A 14408-nucleotide genomic window follows, 5' to 3' on the forward strand; every position below is an offset into this window, starting at 1 on the left:
GCGACCCGTTCAGCACACACGTGCGCCGGCTACTGCGTAGCTCTGGTCGACAGCTCTGGAATACATATGTCTAGTGTCATATAGCATAACGTAGAGTAGAGTAGAGTAGAGTAGAGTAGAGTGTGCCCCTTACATGATGATAATGATAAAATATACAATTTATAAAGAATAATCATATTTGAATTGAATTACTATAGGCAGAAGTGAAGCTGTTTTTTGATGCCTACACGAAGTACATAGGATTCGTCTTCATGAACTCTGGAACAATCAAACGCTTTGCGTACTCCTCCTGTGGAGAACGGAACTTGGTGGAGCTGGAAGAAAAGCGGTCAAGATATTAGTCAAGACGTTATCAGAACGAATATATGAAACAATAATAGTATTAATATCGCACCCAGTGAGGTAGACACGTCCACGTGCCGCAGCCAAATGTGCCAAATATGCCGGAGCCGGATAAGACACTGCGCGGTTGCAACGAGGAAACATGTGACAAAGATTGTATGTCAATTGCTGCAGTACATCAATATCCAAGTTGCCCGTATTCTCAATTACGTTGTAACGCGTCGGCTTGGCCGTCCCCTGATTCGCCTGATGGCTGACCATGAAGAACTCCATTTCATTGGGATGGACAACTGTGCGATCTACGACGGTTCCCGGATCGACATTGTTGAACTTGTTATATTGCGATGGAGCTCCGTTCGGAAAGAAGCGCGTATGATGCCGCTTAACTACAATGACGCAGCAAATCTTGGGTTTAATGTGCATCTGAAAGGCGAACGGTCGAGTAGCGATAGAAAATGACAACAAAATCTGGATGCAACGGTTCAAATTACCTTGCAGCAGGCCGCAGAAATTCCTCTCAACTCTTCACTCTTGATCTTGGGGAACTGACCATCGCCGACACCATCACGGTAATAGATGATGTGCTCGGGATAGGATTTCCGGAACTGATAATAAACACGCAAGTGCTCCAGGGTTATCGACTCCATGTCCTCGATCTCCTCCAGGGTAGAGCGTTGCAAGCGATATTGCATGTTATATGAAGCCCCGAATGGATCATGGGAGGCGGCAACACCCACCACACTGGGGATCTCCCACTGATCGGGCGACGGATGACTCACATCGGCACCCAAAAACATTGCGTTCTTTAACAGACAGCGCGGGTCATCCCTTAGCTTGTGATTAATACCGTTCAGCTTGGAATTGACCTTAAGTAGAACGTTACCAATACACTGCGGGTTGCATTTACGCTCGACTGTTATCTGCTTGATGCATTGTGTGAGAATGCCGTGCTTCAGCTCAGCCTTTTGCTTCACGACATCATAACAGCGCCCGACATTTGGTATAATAACGAACACCAAATCAAATTGATTTTTTTTGAAATCGTGGAAATGAGCATCTATTTCACGTTCGTCCTTGTAATTCCGTATCTCGGTTTTGGTATCTAGGCAACATCTCCAAAAAAAAAACTTAGTTTCGGTTGTGATAAAAATAAAATTTTCCTAAAATTGAAAATGTGAAAAAACCAGAAGAGCATTTACACAAATCGGCAGTTAAGGCTAATGGCAGACATTCTTAGACTTCGATATATCAGCCAAGACACATACACGCACAATGTCATGCGACACAACGCGTTGCAACGCTGCTAGGAAAGCCCTGTAAACTGATGTGACGCTCTCCGTTGGATGGAACAACATTGGCAACACTGGCACACTCTTATTTCGATATTTGGAATGATGGCATCTTCTACTTCTACGAATCACAAGGCGACAACTCTACTTAAACTGGCGAACAATCCTCTACTCTGGTACACAGCCATCCTTGACGGACAGCGTACAGCTTTTGACGGGCTTTCCTAGGTTTTTATATCGTTAACATCCAAGAGGTTAGGTTAGGTTAAGGCGGTAGCCGGGAGGGGGGGGATAATCCGAACCAGAGCTTCGTAGCCGTCTTTAAGATCAATGGCGTTTCCGGGATCAGACCTTTTGAAGAAGGAGCGACCGGCGCGTCTAGCGGTGTTATGACAGGGAGCCGCCAACACAACCTCCAGACACTGCAAGGCTCGCATGGGCTTATCATAAATCTTGTCCTTCATGTAGCTGCAAAAATGGAAAACTGCACACATTCGGTTCAATTCGTTCAATTCGGTTCACTCACCTTCTTAGTGAGCTCAAATCGACTTCCGAGTCCTGTGTCTTCTTGAGCTCCACAGTGTAATTCAAGGTACGGCCGTGGCGATCTGTTACCTGGACAACAAGAGGACAAGAGCGCAAGTTTCACTTCAAAAGCACATCAATCTCAGCGAAATATACAACACTTACCTTCACTTCTTGGCCCTGGGGGCTGCATTTTAGTTTCACAACTGAGTAGCACGATGCACGTCCATCATATGCGGCAATCGCACCCCCCAAATGTTCAACTCTGTACTGCTCAAAAGCCTGACGATAGAACTTCTTAGGAAATACTGACGTGATCTTCACATCGTACTGATAGGCCACCGCAGGCATTTTATCCAAGTTAACGTCGAGATAATTAACAGATACTTGACCTGGTTTTCCAAAAGTTCCACGTTTCATCGTGCCTGCTGGGAGTGGCGGCACCACTTTTTGGGTCTGAGGGAGCAGAGGCTGCAGAGGCAGACCTCGGTTCTGGGCTCTTGGCCATTTTGGGAGTTCGTCTTGCGGTTTTGGTGGACCATAGAACTGGGAGCCTCCTTGGTGTTGTTCATTGTGGCCCTGAAGACGCCTTTGTACTGTCTGCTGTTGTTGGTTCTGTTTTTCTATAGGATCGCGGTGTTGTCCGCGCTGTTGTGGAAGTTGCTGCTGCTGCTGCTGCTTTCCGCCCCAGCCTTCTCCGGCCTTATCGCGCCTCTTCTGACACCTTTGTGTCTGCCATTCTCCTTGCTCCTCTTCCTGCTTCTGCTTCTCCAAGCCAGAGGCGGCAGGACCTCCATATGGAGGGTGAGTAACCTGTTCTCCAGCTACAGATTCGTGAAGAAGAGTGGAAGAATTAATGGTAAATAATCGATACACGGACCTGCGCTAAGTCTAAAGCAAAACAAAATACCCTCAATGGACCGCGATTTATCAAGGTCACGGTTATTTTGTAACTACATTTCAAAGCTTCATTGCTACCCACTTGAAATGGAAACCATCAAGTATGCCTTTGAGTAAAATGTCAAAGTTTACTAATTTTTTTGTTTCTTAAATTCGAACGAAATATCACCCTCTAGAGGTAGCTTTTCTGATAGAAAGATAACTAAAAAGTCGCGATTCATCTAGGGGTCTACTGCTATTTGGCTACATTCTGGCCGTATATCGCACATTCACAGAACTCAGGAAGGTCCCCTGAAATTGCAACTCATTCCTCCCAAAACGTACATCTTAAAAGTAAACAACGTACAGGCAGGGTCAAAACAATCCTTCACTTACCTTTTAGTTGATGCTGTTGGAGGGGCTTGCCGAAGTACCGCTTCATGGTTGGTTTAGTTGGTTTTTCGGCATTCGGTTTATATTCTAATCGGAATAAATTTAATTTATTGAACAAATTCGCATGGGTACTTTTCACTTTCAGTTTTGTATTTCACTCACTATTTTCCTTTCCAATTTTTATATTTTTTATTATTTTTATTTTTGTCGAATTTTATATCTGTTCCCGACGACTGAATTGTTTCGAATGACTGCAATATTTATTTCCTGTTTTCTGATGCCAAACTTTTTACTCTAAATATATTTGACGTATAGCACTGTGCTGTGTGATCGATTCTAATAATCTTGTAGTTGAATCTGTAGTAAATGATTAATTTTCATTTGGTGTGCAGTTAGTTGGTGCTCAATTAAGAAATTCTGCTTTTCAACTATCCTAGGAATTCTCTAAATAACATTTTTTATACCGGGTACTCGAAGGGTTTAGGGATACTGCTATTTATATTTCAGACCTAACAATAAACGAGGGGGAACGTTGTGAGTTGCTGCGGAGACCGCAACTCTAAATTTATACCCGATACTAAGTCAGTACGGCTCTCCTCCGGCAGACGCCGCTAATATTAAACGACACGACAAAGAATGCGTGCGAGAGAGACAGAAAATCAGTCTGAGCGTGACGTCGGGCGCTGCGTAGCCAGTGCAAATTTCCTTGATCCTTGAACTCATATTTTGCAATTGGCAAAACCGACAATGAAACCTGTGTGTAAGAGAGAGACAGAGCGAGAAAGAATGAAATTGTTTTCTTGATTCTGGCTATAATAATTATACGATTGAGATTTTACACTCTAGAACATATAGTCATCCTCTACGATTCTGCGTTTTTGGTTTTCTCGTATCTTTAAAATTGTGGATGCCACAGATTTTCGTCCTTTGTGGGGGCGGAAGTGGGCGGGGCGAAGTTTTGAAATATTTTTGTAGCAGTGACATCACAGAAGTCTGGATCCAAAACAACGTTGCTCTAGCTCTTATAGTCTTTGAGCACTAGGCGCTGAAGGGGACGGACAGACAGACAGGGCTCAATCGACTCGGCTATTGATGCTGATCAAGAATATATATACTTTATGGGGTCGGAAACGATTCCTTCTGGACGTTACACACATCCACTTTTACCACAAATCTAATATACCCCAATACTCATTTTGAGTATCGGGTATAAAAAATAAATATTTACCAAAATTTATATATATTTACACTATAAAGCTGTAGCTTACAGCTTTGCTTGGGGTGCGGTTTTTGATCAAAGGCGACAGAATCATTTTACAGCTACAGGATATAACTTTGTTTTAAACACTAAAAGTTATCTTCCGTGCTGGTACAGTTTTTTCCAGTAGCCAGTATTGTTTTCTGAAGTTAATGTCGCTTTGCTAGTTGTGTAGTTATTCCAAGTTAGTGTGGTTGTCCAGGTGGATCCGCACGTATTTAGATGACTTGGTGGCTGCGATAGCTGTTTCTTTATGGGGTCACCCTCCGTTTGGAGGTATATATTTTCTTTTTGGTCTGCCATTAATTTATTTGGATGTCATTTTTTTAAGCAATATAATCAAGACACCAACATTTTCGGAAGTTTGAAGGTTGGTAGATGTAGAAAGCTATTCTTTAACTTATCATTTTTAGACTCTTGAAGATCGTTTTATAAAAATGAGCAAACGTTTTTTTAACATAGAATTAATATTATTTTGTTTGCTTGCTAAGATTTCATATCAGTGTTGGTTTCTACATATGTATATTTATACTGGAAAGCAAATCATATACATATGTATCCATAAATATTTGCAAGGTTATTCGACGGTTCTTTTAATTTCATTTGTAAACAGTTTCAGATAGGGTTAATTTTTATTTAAAAAATTATATTAATGAACTATACATCCGATCGCGTTTTATACATTTACTGACGCTAGAAGTCAGCAACGAGCTGAACTTGTAGATAGGCAACGCCATCAAAACTAAGTTTATAATAAAAAACCTATGCGTGTCATGTGGGGTTGTTCCGTTTGTTTGATCGCAACCGCGCTAGTGCAGTTCGCTCTTCCTCTTCGTCGCTTGTATACTGATGCATGCTTGTTCCGCTAACACCCCCCACACGTACAGAAGATGTGGCCTGCATTAGATCTTGGTCAGGGGCGTTTCGATTCTCGTATAGCAACACTTTAAGTGTTTCTTCGTAAATACGTGCCTCAGAAAATTCCACTTTAAAATGTTTTCGATCAGTTGCATAAACTATAGAAGTACAACACACTTCAGCAACCTTTTTTCCGTGCCCATAAAAGGACCAGCAACATATTTCACTTGGTCCTATAACATCTTTGATGAATAAAATGCGTTCGTTGAAACGCAGAGAGAGCTTATCGAAAAGTTCAATATTTTTTAATAAATTGTCATCGGATGTGCTTGTGTATGAATACTTGTTGTTTTGTCGCTGCACCACTAAAATAACAGCCGGTTTCGAAGACGCGCTGATTAGAAGTTGTTGCTCTTTTTGCGAAGTTATCAATGGAATGCGGCAAATAGGTTTTGGCTCAATGTGTGCATATAGTGCCCGTTCACATGACAATGCAAGCTCGGTAATGCAGTAGTATTTTGATTCTGCAAGTAGCTCAGCTATTTCTTTGTTAGTTTCGGGTAATGGGACACTGCCATCGCGCAAGAAGTTAAGTATGATTCCAAAATGGTTTCCACAGCGATCTATTAGTATCCAACCTGCAACGTGAATTTTTGTATACATATTACAGAACAATTTCAATGTAAATTAATTACCTTCTGAATCAGTTAGCACCTCCATGCGACCACTAAACATAGCGCTTAGCATTGTATCATTGTGCTTCGTCAGTGTTCCGATTGTAGTATAATATAAGCAACCACCAACATTCAGCTTGACATACTGAGACGAATGCCCTTTTAACAGCACTTTCTGATCACCGGACATGGCTTCAGACTGCTTGGCATGAAGCACAAATTGGTGGCTACTTTCTGCAGGTGCCAAAATCACTTTGTCTTGTAGAGCGGAACCCAGGTCTTCAATGCAGCAAGCTATTTCTTTTGGTGCACCTATGACACCAACGCCCTTTTGTTTGGAGCTTTGGCAAACGCTATCTTTTGCGTTGCTTACGCTCGCACAATCCTCCAGCGCTATGGGATAAATTTTGACGAATGTATTAGCCACGATGAAGAACTAAATCCAATTTGGTTACAAAGAAAATCAGTTTGCAAAATTATCTCTACATCAAAACGGACAGTCAATAAAACTATATATCGATAAAAAGTTCTATTTCCGATACTTTCTTTATTTTCATCCCTGGCATCGGAATATTTTGTCTAGGGCACATACAAAATATTAACATAATCAAGTATGCTTTGATATATTTTTTTGTATGTGTTGCTTGTTTTGGGACTTTGAAAGGTTTTCCTCCGTAAGAACGGCAATTTTGTCAATTTGTGCTCAAGGTACCTGATTTTGGAAGTCGAAAAAAAAACGGCCGGCGAAAAATATGCGAAACAGCAGAGTAAAAAGAACAGACGACCTTTCATTTTGTCGAAATGAAAATGTTTTCGTTTAGAAAACGTAGCAACCTTGCGGAATGTGAAAACGGGAGCACCAATGGGCGGGACGTCACGCCTAATTGATTAGAAATAGTCAGTCCGCGCTCAAAGGTGTTTGGAACAATTCGCAAATTCTTTCGAATACAAAGCCTTCCTAAATAGTGGAAAATATCTCGCCGTCTCTTTTCCTCAGGAATTCGAATTATCAAAACATAAAATAAAAATATATGTAAAAATGCTCTCTTGGTTTGTATTTTACAAAAAAATGTTGACATATCACCCAGTCATACCGAATGGTTTTAGGCAACATATATATAAAATCAGCAACTCGATTTTCAATATAAACCTTTCCAGGGCTATCAAACGGAAGTTAAGTAAACAAATGAATAAAATAGTTTGATATCAGCTACCGTATCAATTAGATGCGCTTTTTGTGCTTGTTGTTCGTATTATTACGTATATGTATTATTATTATGAACCATACTAATACTCTGCTTAGACGAGAGTGGAGCGGACGTTGTCCTAGTCCAGCAACCATGACATTTTACCGTCGCGCTCCACATTTTGTCTCATAAGTTCTAGGAAATCATACCCTGGTTGTTTAAATGACCGCGGAGTCCTACTTGATCATAAGTTGTGTTTTAACAGCCATATAGCCACAACAGTAAATAAAGCTAAGAGTGTTTTAGCGATCATCAAGCTTTGGTTAAAGAAGTTTGACGACCCGTACATGACGAAAAACTGTATATCTTGTTATTACGTCCGATATTGGAGTATTGTTCCTTTGTGTGGAGCCCGCAGTATAAAGAGCAGCAGGTTGTTATTGAATCTGTGCAAAAGCAATTTTAATTTTTGCCCTTCGTAACTTTAACTGGGACTCGGGTAGAATCTTGTCACCATAGACCTACCGGTCTATGCTAAATCTTATTGACCTGCCGTCGTCACACCATCGCAGAATATGCAATGGCGTTATGTTCATGCACAAGCTCCTAATTATAATAAGATCTGGCGTCCTGGACTAAAATATCACTACGGAAAACCCGGGGCCACATACATGCTATAAAATCAGAAATAGAGGAAACATCAGAGCCCGCAAGGCTACGCAAGATCCCCGCGAAAACTACCCACTAACTCCAGTGAGGAGTCCCTAACCATTTTATTAGACACGCATTTCCCCCGGGTGTACAACCATCGAACCGGCATACCTCCCTAGAGAGGGAGCGGTAACTTCGATGGATCACATCCACATGCAAAGTTGCAATTATTTTCTTGGGGAAATACCTCCAAACACTCCACTACATAATGACCGCAAAGCTTGCGGGACTCTCGAATGGACAGTATCGAGCGGACTGACAGTATTCACAAATAAATACAAGATCCCTCTCCTAACACCCCCATATTAAATTGATGCAGGATATCCTTCAGCAACAGTGGCATTTACTTATGGTTGGTAATTGGCAAAAAGTTGAATTGGAAATATTTAACCTCCTTATCAATGATCTTCCCCAAGTTTTAACTAATTCACGAGTCCTAATGTATGCTGATGATGTCAAGCTATGTTTTTCCTACAGCGATCTGGTAACCTCGTTATTTCTTCAATCAGATCTCGACGCTCTCAAAAATTGGTACATTATTAGCGCTCTTCCTCTTAACATTTCCAAATTTAACGCCATGACCCTCCATCGCAACAAGTCTTACCTTTTTAACTTCACAATTCATAAAATTTCCTTGGAACGCCTATACAAAGTTAATGACTTAGGCATTATTTTCGTACATAACTTATGTTTTAGTTCTCATATATCCGCTATTTCGAATAAAGCCAAAGGAGTCCTTGTCTTTATCAAAAGATGGTCGAAGGAATTTTCTGACCCCTAACCACTAAACTATTCTACACCTATCTTGGAATATGGTTCCTGTATCTGGTCTCCCCATTACCAAAAATATCAAGATATGCTCGAGTCCGTTCAAAAACAATTCCTTATCTTTGCCCTGCGCGGACTTAATTGGGACCCCTCTCGTCATCTTCCTTCTTATGAGAGTCGGCTGCGTCTCATGAACTTGCACTCTCCTGAAAGTCGTAGGAGTTTCCATGGAATTCTGTTTCTCCACAAACTTCTCCTAGGCGACGTTGAATCCTCGGCCCTCATTAGCCTTATCAATATTGCTGTCCCATCCCGCCCAACTAGGCATTACTATCCTCTGCGTCGTCCTGTCCTTCGAACTACTCTGACCATGAATCTTGTCGTAGCCTTTGCCGCGACTACAATAAATTTGTTTATCTTTTTTTCCTTTGATACTTGTGCTTCCAAAGTAAAATCTTTAATGAATAATTATTTTATTTAATTTTATGATTTCTACCTTCTTATTTTTACACAGTTTAACTGTCCATAGTTGAACTCTAAACATTAAACATAAACCTGAACGTCAAAAATAAAGTGACGAAGGCCACGACAGCGCTCTATACATGTACAAAATCCATTTTTGTAAAAAGGGGCACCAACCCAAGTATAGTCCAATGGATGCATCTAGCAATAGTTAGGCCAATACTACACTACGGAGTTACTGCGTGGTGACCGGAGCAATTGAACACAGAGTACACAGATACCCCCTTCAATACATTCAGTCCTCACAGAGACGAATGGCTCGACTGACTTCCAGGCCCAGATGGGGCCATACAGGCCATACACAGATCACTGTACCGTCTTCATTGCTACCCACTTGAAATGGAAACCATCAAGTATGCCTTTGAGTAAAATGTCAAAGTTTACTAAATTTTTTTTTGTTAAATTCGAACGAAATACCCTCTAAAGGTAGCTTTTCTGATAGAAACATAACTAAAAAGTCGCGATTCATCTAGGGGTCTACTGCTAGTTGGCTACATTCTGAGCAACGTATATGGAGGCCGTATATCGCACATTCACAGAACTCAGGAAGGTCCCCTGAAATTGCAACTCATTCCTCCCAAAACGTACATCTTGAAAGTAAACAACGTACAGGCAGGGTCAAAACAATCCTTCACTTACCTTTTAGTTGATGCTGTTGGAGGGGCTTGGTTGGTTTTTCGGCATTCGGTTTATATTCTAATCGGAATAAATTTATTTTATTAAACAAATTCGCATGGGAACTTTTCACTTTCAGTTTTGTTTTTCACTCACTATTTTCCTTTTCCATTTTTATATTTTTTATTATTTTTATTTTTGTTGAATTTTATATCTGTTCTCAACGACTGAACTGTTTCGAATGACTGCAATATTTATTTCCTGTTTTCTGATGCCAAACTTTTTACTTTAAATATGTTTGACGTATAGCGCTGTGCTGTGTGATCGATTCTAATAATCTTGTAGTTGAATCTGTAGTAAATGATTAATTTTCATTTGGTGTGCAGTTAGTTGGTGCTCAATTAAGAAATTCTGCTTTTCAACTATCCTAGGAATTCTCTAAATAGCATTTTTTATACCGGGTACTCGAAGGGTTTAGGGATACTGCTATTTATATTTCAGACCTAACAATAAAAAAATGAACTTAGGTCCTGGAAAATGGGGTTATTTATTTTTGTAATATTTTCCATGAAGGCCTTTGGGGCCCTTTGCCGTTCTCCACGCTGCTGTAGGGCGCCAGAAGTGGCGGAGCTTGTGGATGGAGTGGGAGTGGCCGTGGGCGGGGCTGGGGCTCCAGTGAGTTGATTAGGTCTGTACTGACCGCCGGTACAACAGCAGCTGCTTATTATTTTAGTGAAAAACGAACAAAATCTTTGACTCCATTGATTTCCACTAAGGAAAGGAGTGAAATCTTTCATGCACATGTCAATCCACACACAATTGTTTCATCAGAGGTTCTGCTATTTTTCATGCGCTCAAGCAAGTAAATTATTTCAAATGATTGACCAATGGTTCGATAAAATTTAAATGCAATCGAAATTAATTCGCGGTGCAGTCAAAATATAACGATACAAAAAATTGGCTTTTACGAATAAAAAAGTAAATAAACCGTATTTTCCCTTAAACCTTAAACCATCCCGGGCCAGGCTCAGGAGAGATTTTCGAACTCGCAAGTGGGACGATTGGACCAACCAGGACTTCAAGCGGCGGACGAAGCGACCCGTTCAGCACACACGTGCGCCGGCTACTGCGTAGCTCTGGTCGACAGCTCTGGAATACATATGTCTAGTGTCATATAGCATAACGTAGAGTAGAGTAGAGTAGAGTAGAGTGTGCCCCTTACATGATGATAATGATAAAATATACAATTTATAAAGAATAATCATATTTCAATTGAATTACTATAGGCAGAAGTGAAGCTGTTTTTTGATGCCTACACGAAGTACATAGGATTCGTCTTCATGAACTCTGGAACAATCAAACGCTTTGCGTACTCCTCCTGTGGAGAACGGAACTTGGTGGAGCTGGAAGAAAAGCGGTCAAGATATTAGTCAAGACGTTATCAGAACGAATATATGAAACAATAATAGTATTAATATCGCACCCAGTGAGGTAGACACGTCCACGTGCCGCAGCCAAATGTGCCAAATATGCCGGAGCCGGATAAGACACTGCGCGGTTGCAACGAGGAAACATGTGACAAAGATTGTATGTCAATTGCTGCAGTACATCAATATCCAAGTTGCCCGTATTCTCAATTACGTTGTAACGCGTCGGCTTGGCCGTCCCCTGATTCGCCTGATGGCTGACCATGAAGAACTCCATCTCATTGGGATGGACAATGGTGCGATCGACGACGGTTCCCGGATCGACATTGTTGAACTTGTTATATTGCGATGGAGCTCCAATGACGCAGCAAATCTTGGGTTTAATGTGCATCTGAAAGGCGAACGGTCGAGTAGCGATAGAAAATGACAACAAAATCTGGATGCAACGGTTCCAATTACCTTGCAGCAGGCCGCAGAAATTCCTCTCAACTCTTCACTTTTGATCTTGGGGAACTGACCATCGCCGACACCATCACGGTAATAGATGATGTGCTCGGGATAGGATTTCCGGAACTGATAATAAACACGCAAGTGCTCCAGGACTATCGACTCCATGTCCTCGATCTCCTCCAGGGTAGAGCGTTGCAAGCGATATTGCATGTTATATGAAGCCCCGAAAGGATCATGGGAGGCGGCAACACCCACCACACTGGGGATCTCCCACTGATCGGGCGACGGATGACTCACATCGGCACCCAAAAACATTGCGTTCTTTAACAGACAGCGCGGGTCATCCCTTAGCTTGTGATTAATACCGTTCAGCTTGGAATTGACCTTAAGTAGAACGTTACCAATACACTGCGGGTTGCATTTACGCTCGACTGTGATCTGCTTGATGCATTGTGTGAGAATGCCGTGCTTCAGCTCAGCCTTTTGCTTCACGACATCATAACAGCGCCCGACATTTGGTATAATAACGAACACCAAATCAAATTGATTTTTTTTGAAATCGTGGAAATGAGCATCTATTTCACGTTCGTCCTTGTAATTCCGTATCTCGGCTTTGGTATCCAGGCACAGATTGAGGGTGCGACTCTGCTGAAGAACCTGCGACGAAAATTAGTCGGATTAGGATCGGATCTGTTTGAAATGCTGCAATGAACTTACCATCTTCTGAAGCTCGTCCACATACAGGTAGTTAATCTTACCGTAGAGTATGGCCCATTTATGTGGCTTTGGCTTGGGTTCAAAGAATTGCATGCGATCCATGCGCCACGAACCGTTCCTCACCGAAGCCAAATTGTTGTTTTTGTACTCAATCTGAGGCGCATTGAGCGTGCGTGTATTCACGACGATGAAGTCATTGCCCAGCCGTATGCCAAAGTGGCTGATGGTCGGGTCTAAATTGTGCTTGAAATATTCCAGCAAGCGGACGATCTTGGCCTTCCTCTCGTTGGTTGACGTGCCAGCAAACTTAAGCATGGCCGCCACCCGAGCAGCAGTATCCTTGCGCTGCGATACGATACAGATAAATCAAATAAAAGCAGGAAACGCAGAATGATTTGGAGTGAAGGGAAGCTCCCCGCTTGGGAGATTTTTAACTCACCTTCATTGTCTGCCCATCGTCCATGCGACATAGTTCGATAGGCAAATAAATGCGTTTTAACGGCGGCCAAACATGCAAGCAGAGAAGGTTCGGAAACTTTAAATCATACTCCCGAGACTTGAAGTACTTTGCAACGGTCGTTTCTTTCCCATCCAGCTCAAATGTCTGAGTGCTAGCCGGAGCCTTGGAAAGCCCGTTGACTCTGAAGACGCGAGGGGCGCTGCCAAGACAGGCAGGCGGGTCGTAAATTATATAAATGTCATTTAGGAATGACTCAATATCAGAACGCCTGTAGTCAAGATTTGTGCTTTTGTCAATTTTCTGCCGCTGATAATGCTCTATATAGTCAATGATCGACATGGCCTTCGGATAGGCCTTGTGTGATATGTCCACATTAACAAACGGGCGATCGCCAAGCACGAATGTTTGATGGAGCCCAACCAGAGCTTCGTAGCCGTCTTTAAGATCAAAGGCGTTTCCGGGATCAGACCTTTTGAAGAAGGAGCGACCGGCGCGTCTAGCGGTGTTATGACAGGGAGCCGCCAACACAACCTCCAGACACTGCAAGGCTCGCATGGGCTTATCATAAATCTTGTCCTTCATGTAGCTGCAAAAATGGAAAACTGCACACATACGGTTCAATTCGTTCAATTCGGTTCACTCACCTTCTTAGTGAGCTCAAATCGACTTCCGAGTCCTGTGTCTTCTTGAGCTCCACAGTGTAATTCAAGGTACGGCCGTGGCGATCTGTTACCTGGACGACAAGAGGGCAAGTTTCACTTCAAAAGCACATCAAACTCAGCGAAATATACAACACTTACTTTCACTTCTTGGCCCTGGGGGCTGCATTTTAGTTTCACAACTGAGTAGCACGATGCACGTCCATCATATGCGGCAATCGCACCCCCCAAATTTTCAACTCTGTACTGCTCAAAAGCCTGACGATAGAACTTTTTAGGAAATACTGACGTGATCTTCACATCGTACTGATAGGCCACCGCAGGCATTTTATCCAAGTTAACGTCGAGATAATTAACAGATACTTGACCTGGTTTTCCCAAAGTTCCACGTTTCATGGTGCCTGCTGGGAGTGGCGGCACCACTTTTTGGGTCTGAGGGAGCAGAGGCTGCAACCTAATAGATATGATCATTATCTATGATTCTGCGTTTTTAGTTTTCTCGAATGTGCAATATTGTGGATGCAACAGATTTTTGTCCTTTGGGGGGGCGGAAGGGGGTGGGGCGAAATTCTAAGATATAAGTTTTATAGTGAGATCTAACAGAAGTGCGGATACCAAATTTGGTTACTCTAGACTTAATAGTCTCTGAGATTTGTGGATGCCCCAGATTTTCG

At 42.1% G+C, this 14408-nt stretch overlaps 4 protein-coding genes across 6 annotated transcripts in view; all 4 read right to left on the minus strand.

The window, feature by feature from the left end:
• Positions 1–223: 223 nt before the first annotated feature.
• Positions 224–1573, minus strand: LOC117187072 (protein argonaute-2-like). The gene is made up of 4 exons (XM_033388905.1): positions 1542–1573; positions 834–1455; positions 395–765; positions 224–314 (listed from the first exon to the last, which is right to left on the minus strand). The coding sequence occupies exons 1-4, from the start codon at positions 1571–1573 to the stop codon at positions 224–226; spliced, it is 1116 nt and encodes a 371-aa protein (XP_033244796.1).
• Positions 1574–1681: 108 nt separating this feature from the next.
• LOC117186899 (BTB/POZ domain-containing adapter for CUL3-mediated RhoA degradation protein 3-like) overlaps positions 1682–14408 on the minus strand; it is a 29434-nt gene continuing 16707 nt past the window's right edge. Inside the window, exons 3-5 of the mRNA XM_033388211.1 lie at positions 2322–2980; positions 2158–2246; positions 1682–2099 (exon numbers count right to left, since the gene is read on the minus strand). Of these exons, the coding sequence (XP_033244102.1) occupies positions 1892–2099; positions 2158–2246; positions 2322–2980 (956 nt within the window). The 3' untranslated portion in view covers positions 1682–1891. The remainder of the gene's footprint in view (positions 2100–2157; positions 2247–2321; positions 2981–14408) is intronic.
• Positions 5255–10221, minus strand: LOC117186902 (BTB/POZ domain-containing adapter for CUL3-mediated RhoA degradation protein 3-like). 2 transcript variants are annotated; one of them, XM_033388217.1, is made up of 4 exons: positions 10178–10208; positions 10046–10102; positions 6240–6611; positions 5255–6182 (listed from the first exon to the last, which is right to left on the minus strand). In XM_033388217.1, exons 1-4 carry the CDS (start codon positions 10191–10193, stop codon positions 5458–5460), a joined length of 1170 nt encoding a protein of 389 aa, XP_033244108.1. In that variant the 5' UTR covers positions 10194–10208; the 3' UTR covers positions 5255–5457. The 2 variants fall into 2 exon arrangements, with proteins under 2 accessions (XP_033244108.1, XP_033244109.1); XM_033388218.1 differs by lacking the exons at positions 5255–6182; positions 6240–6611 and adding an exon at positions 8440–9996 and having other exon boundaries at positions 10178–10221.
• Positions 11269–14220, minus strand: LOC108157941 (protein argonaute-2-like). Of its 2 annotated transcripts, XM_033388207.1 has the most exons (8): positions 13876–14220; positions 13720–13808; positions 13055–13661; positions 12616–12960; positions 12283–12555; positions 11908–12219; positions 11505–11839; positions 11269–11424 (listed from the first exon to the last, which is right to left on the minus strand). In XM_033388207.1, exons 1-8 carry the CDS (start codon positions 14203–14205, stop codon positions 11334–11336), a joined length of 2382 nt encoding a protein of 793 aa, XP_033244098.1. In that variant the 5' UTR covers positions 14206–14220; the 3' UTR covers positions 11269–11333. The 2 variants fall into 2 exon arrangements, with proteins under 2 accessions (XP_033244098.1, XP_033244097.1); XM_033388206.1 differs by having other exon boundaries at positions 11908–12555.

Source organism: Drosophila miranda, chromosome 2, assembly GCF_003369915.1.
Source record: "Drosophila miranda strain MSH22 chromosome 2, D.miranda_PacBio2.1, whole genome shotgun sequence".
Classification (NCBI taxonomy): Eukaryota; Metazoa; Arthropoda; class Insecta; order Diptera; family Drosophilidae; genus Drosophila; species Drosophila miranda.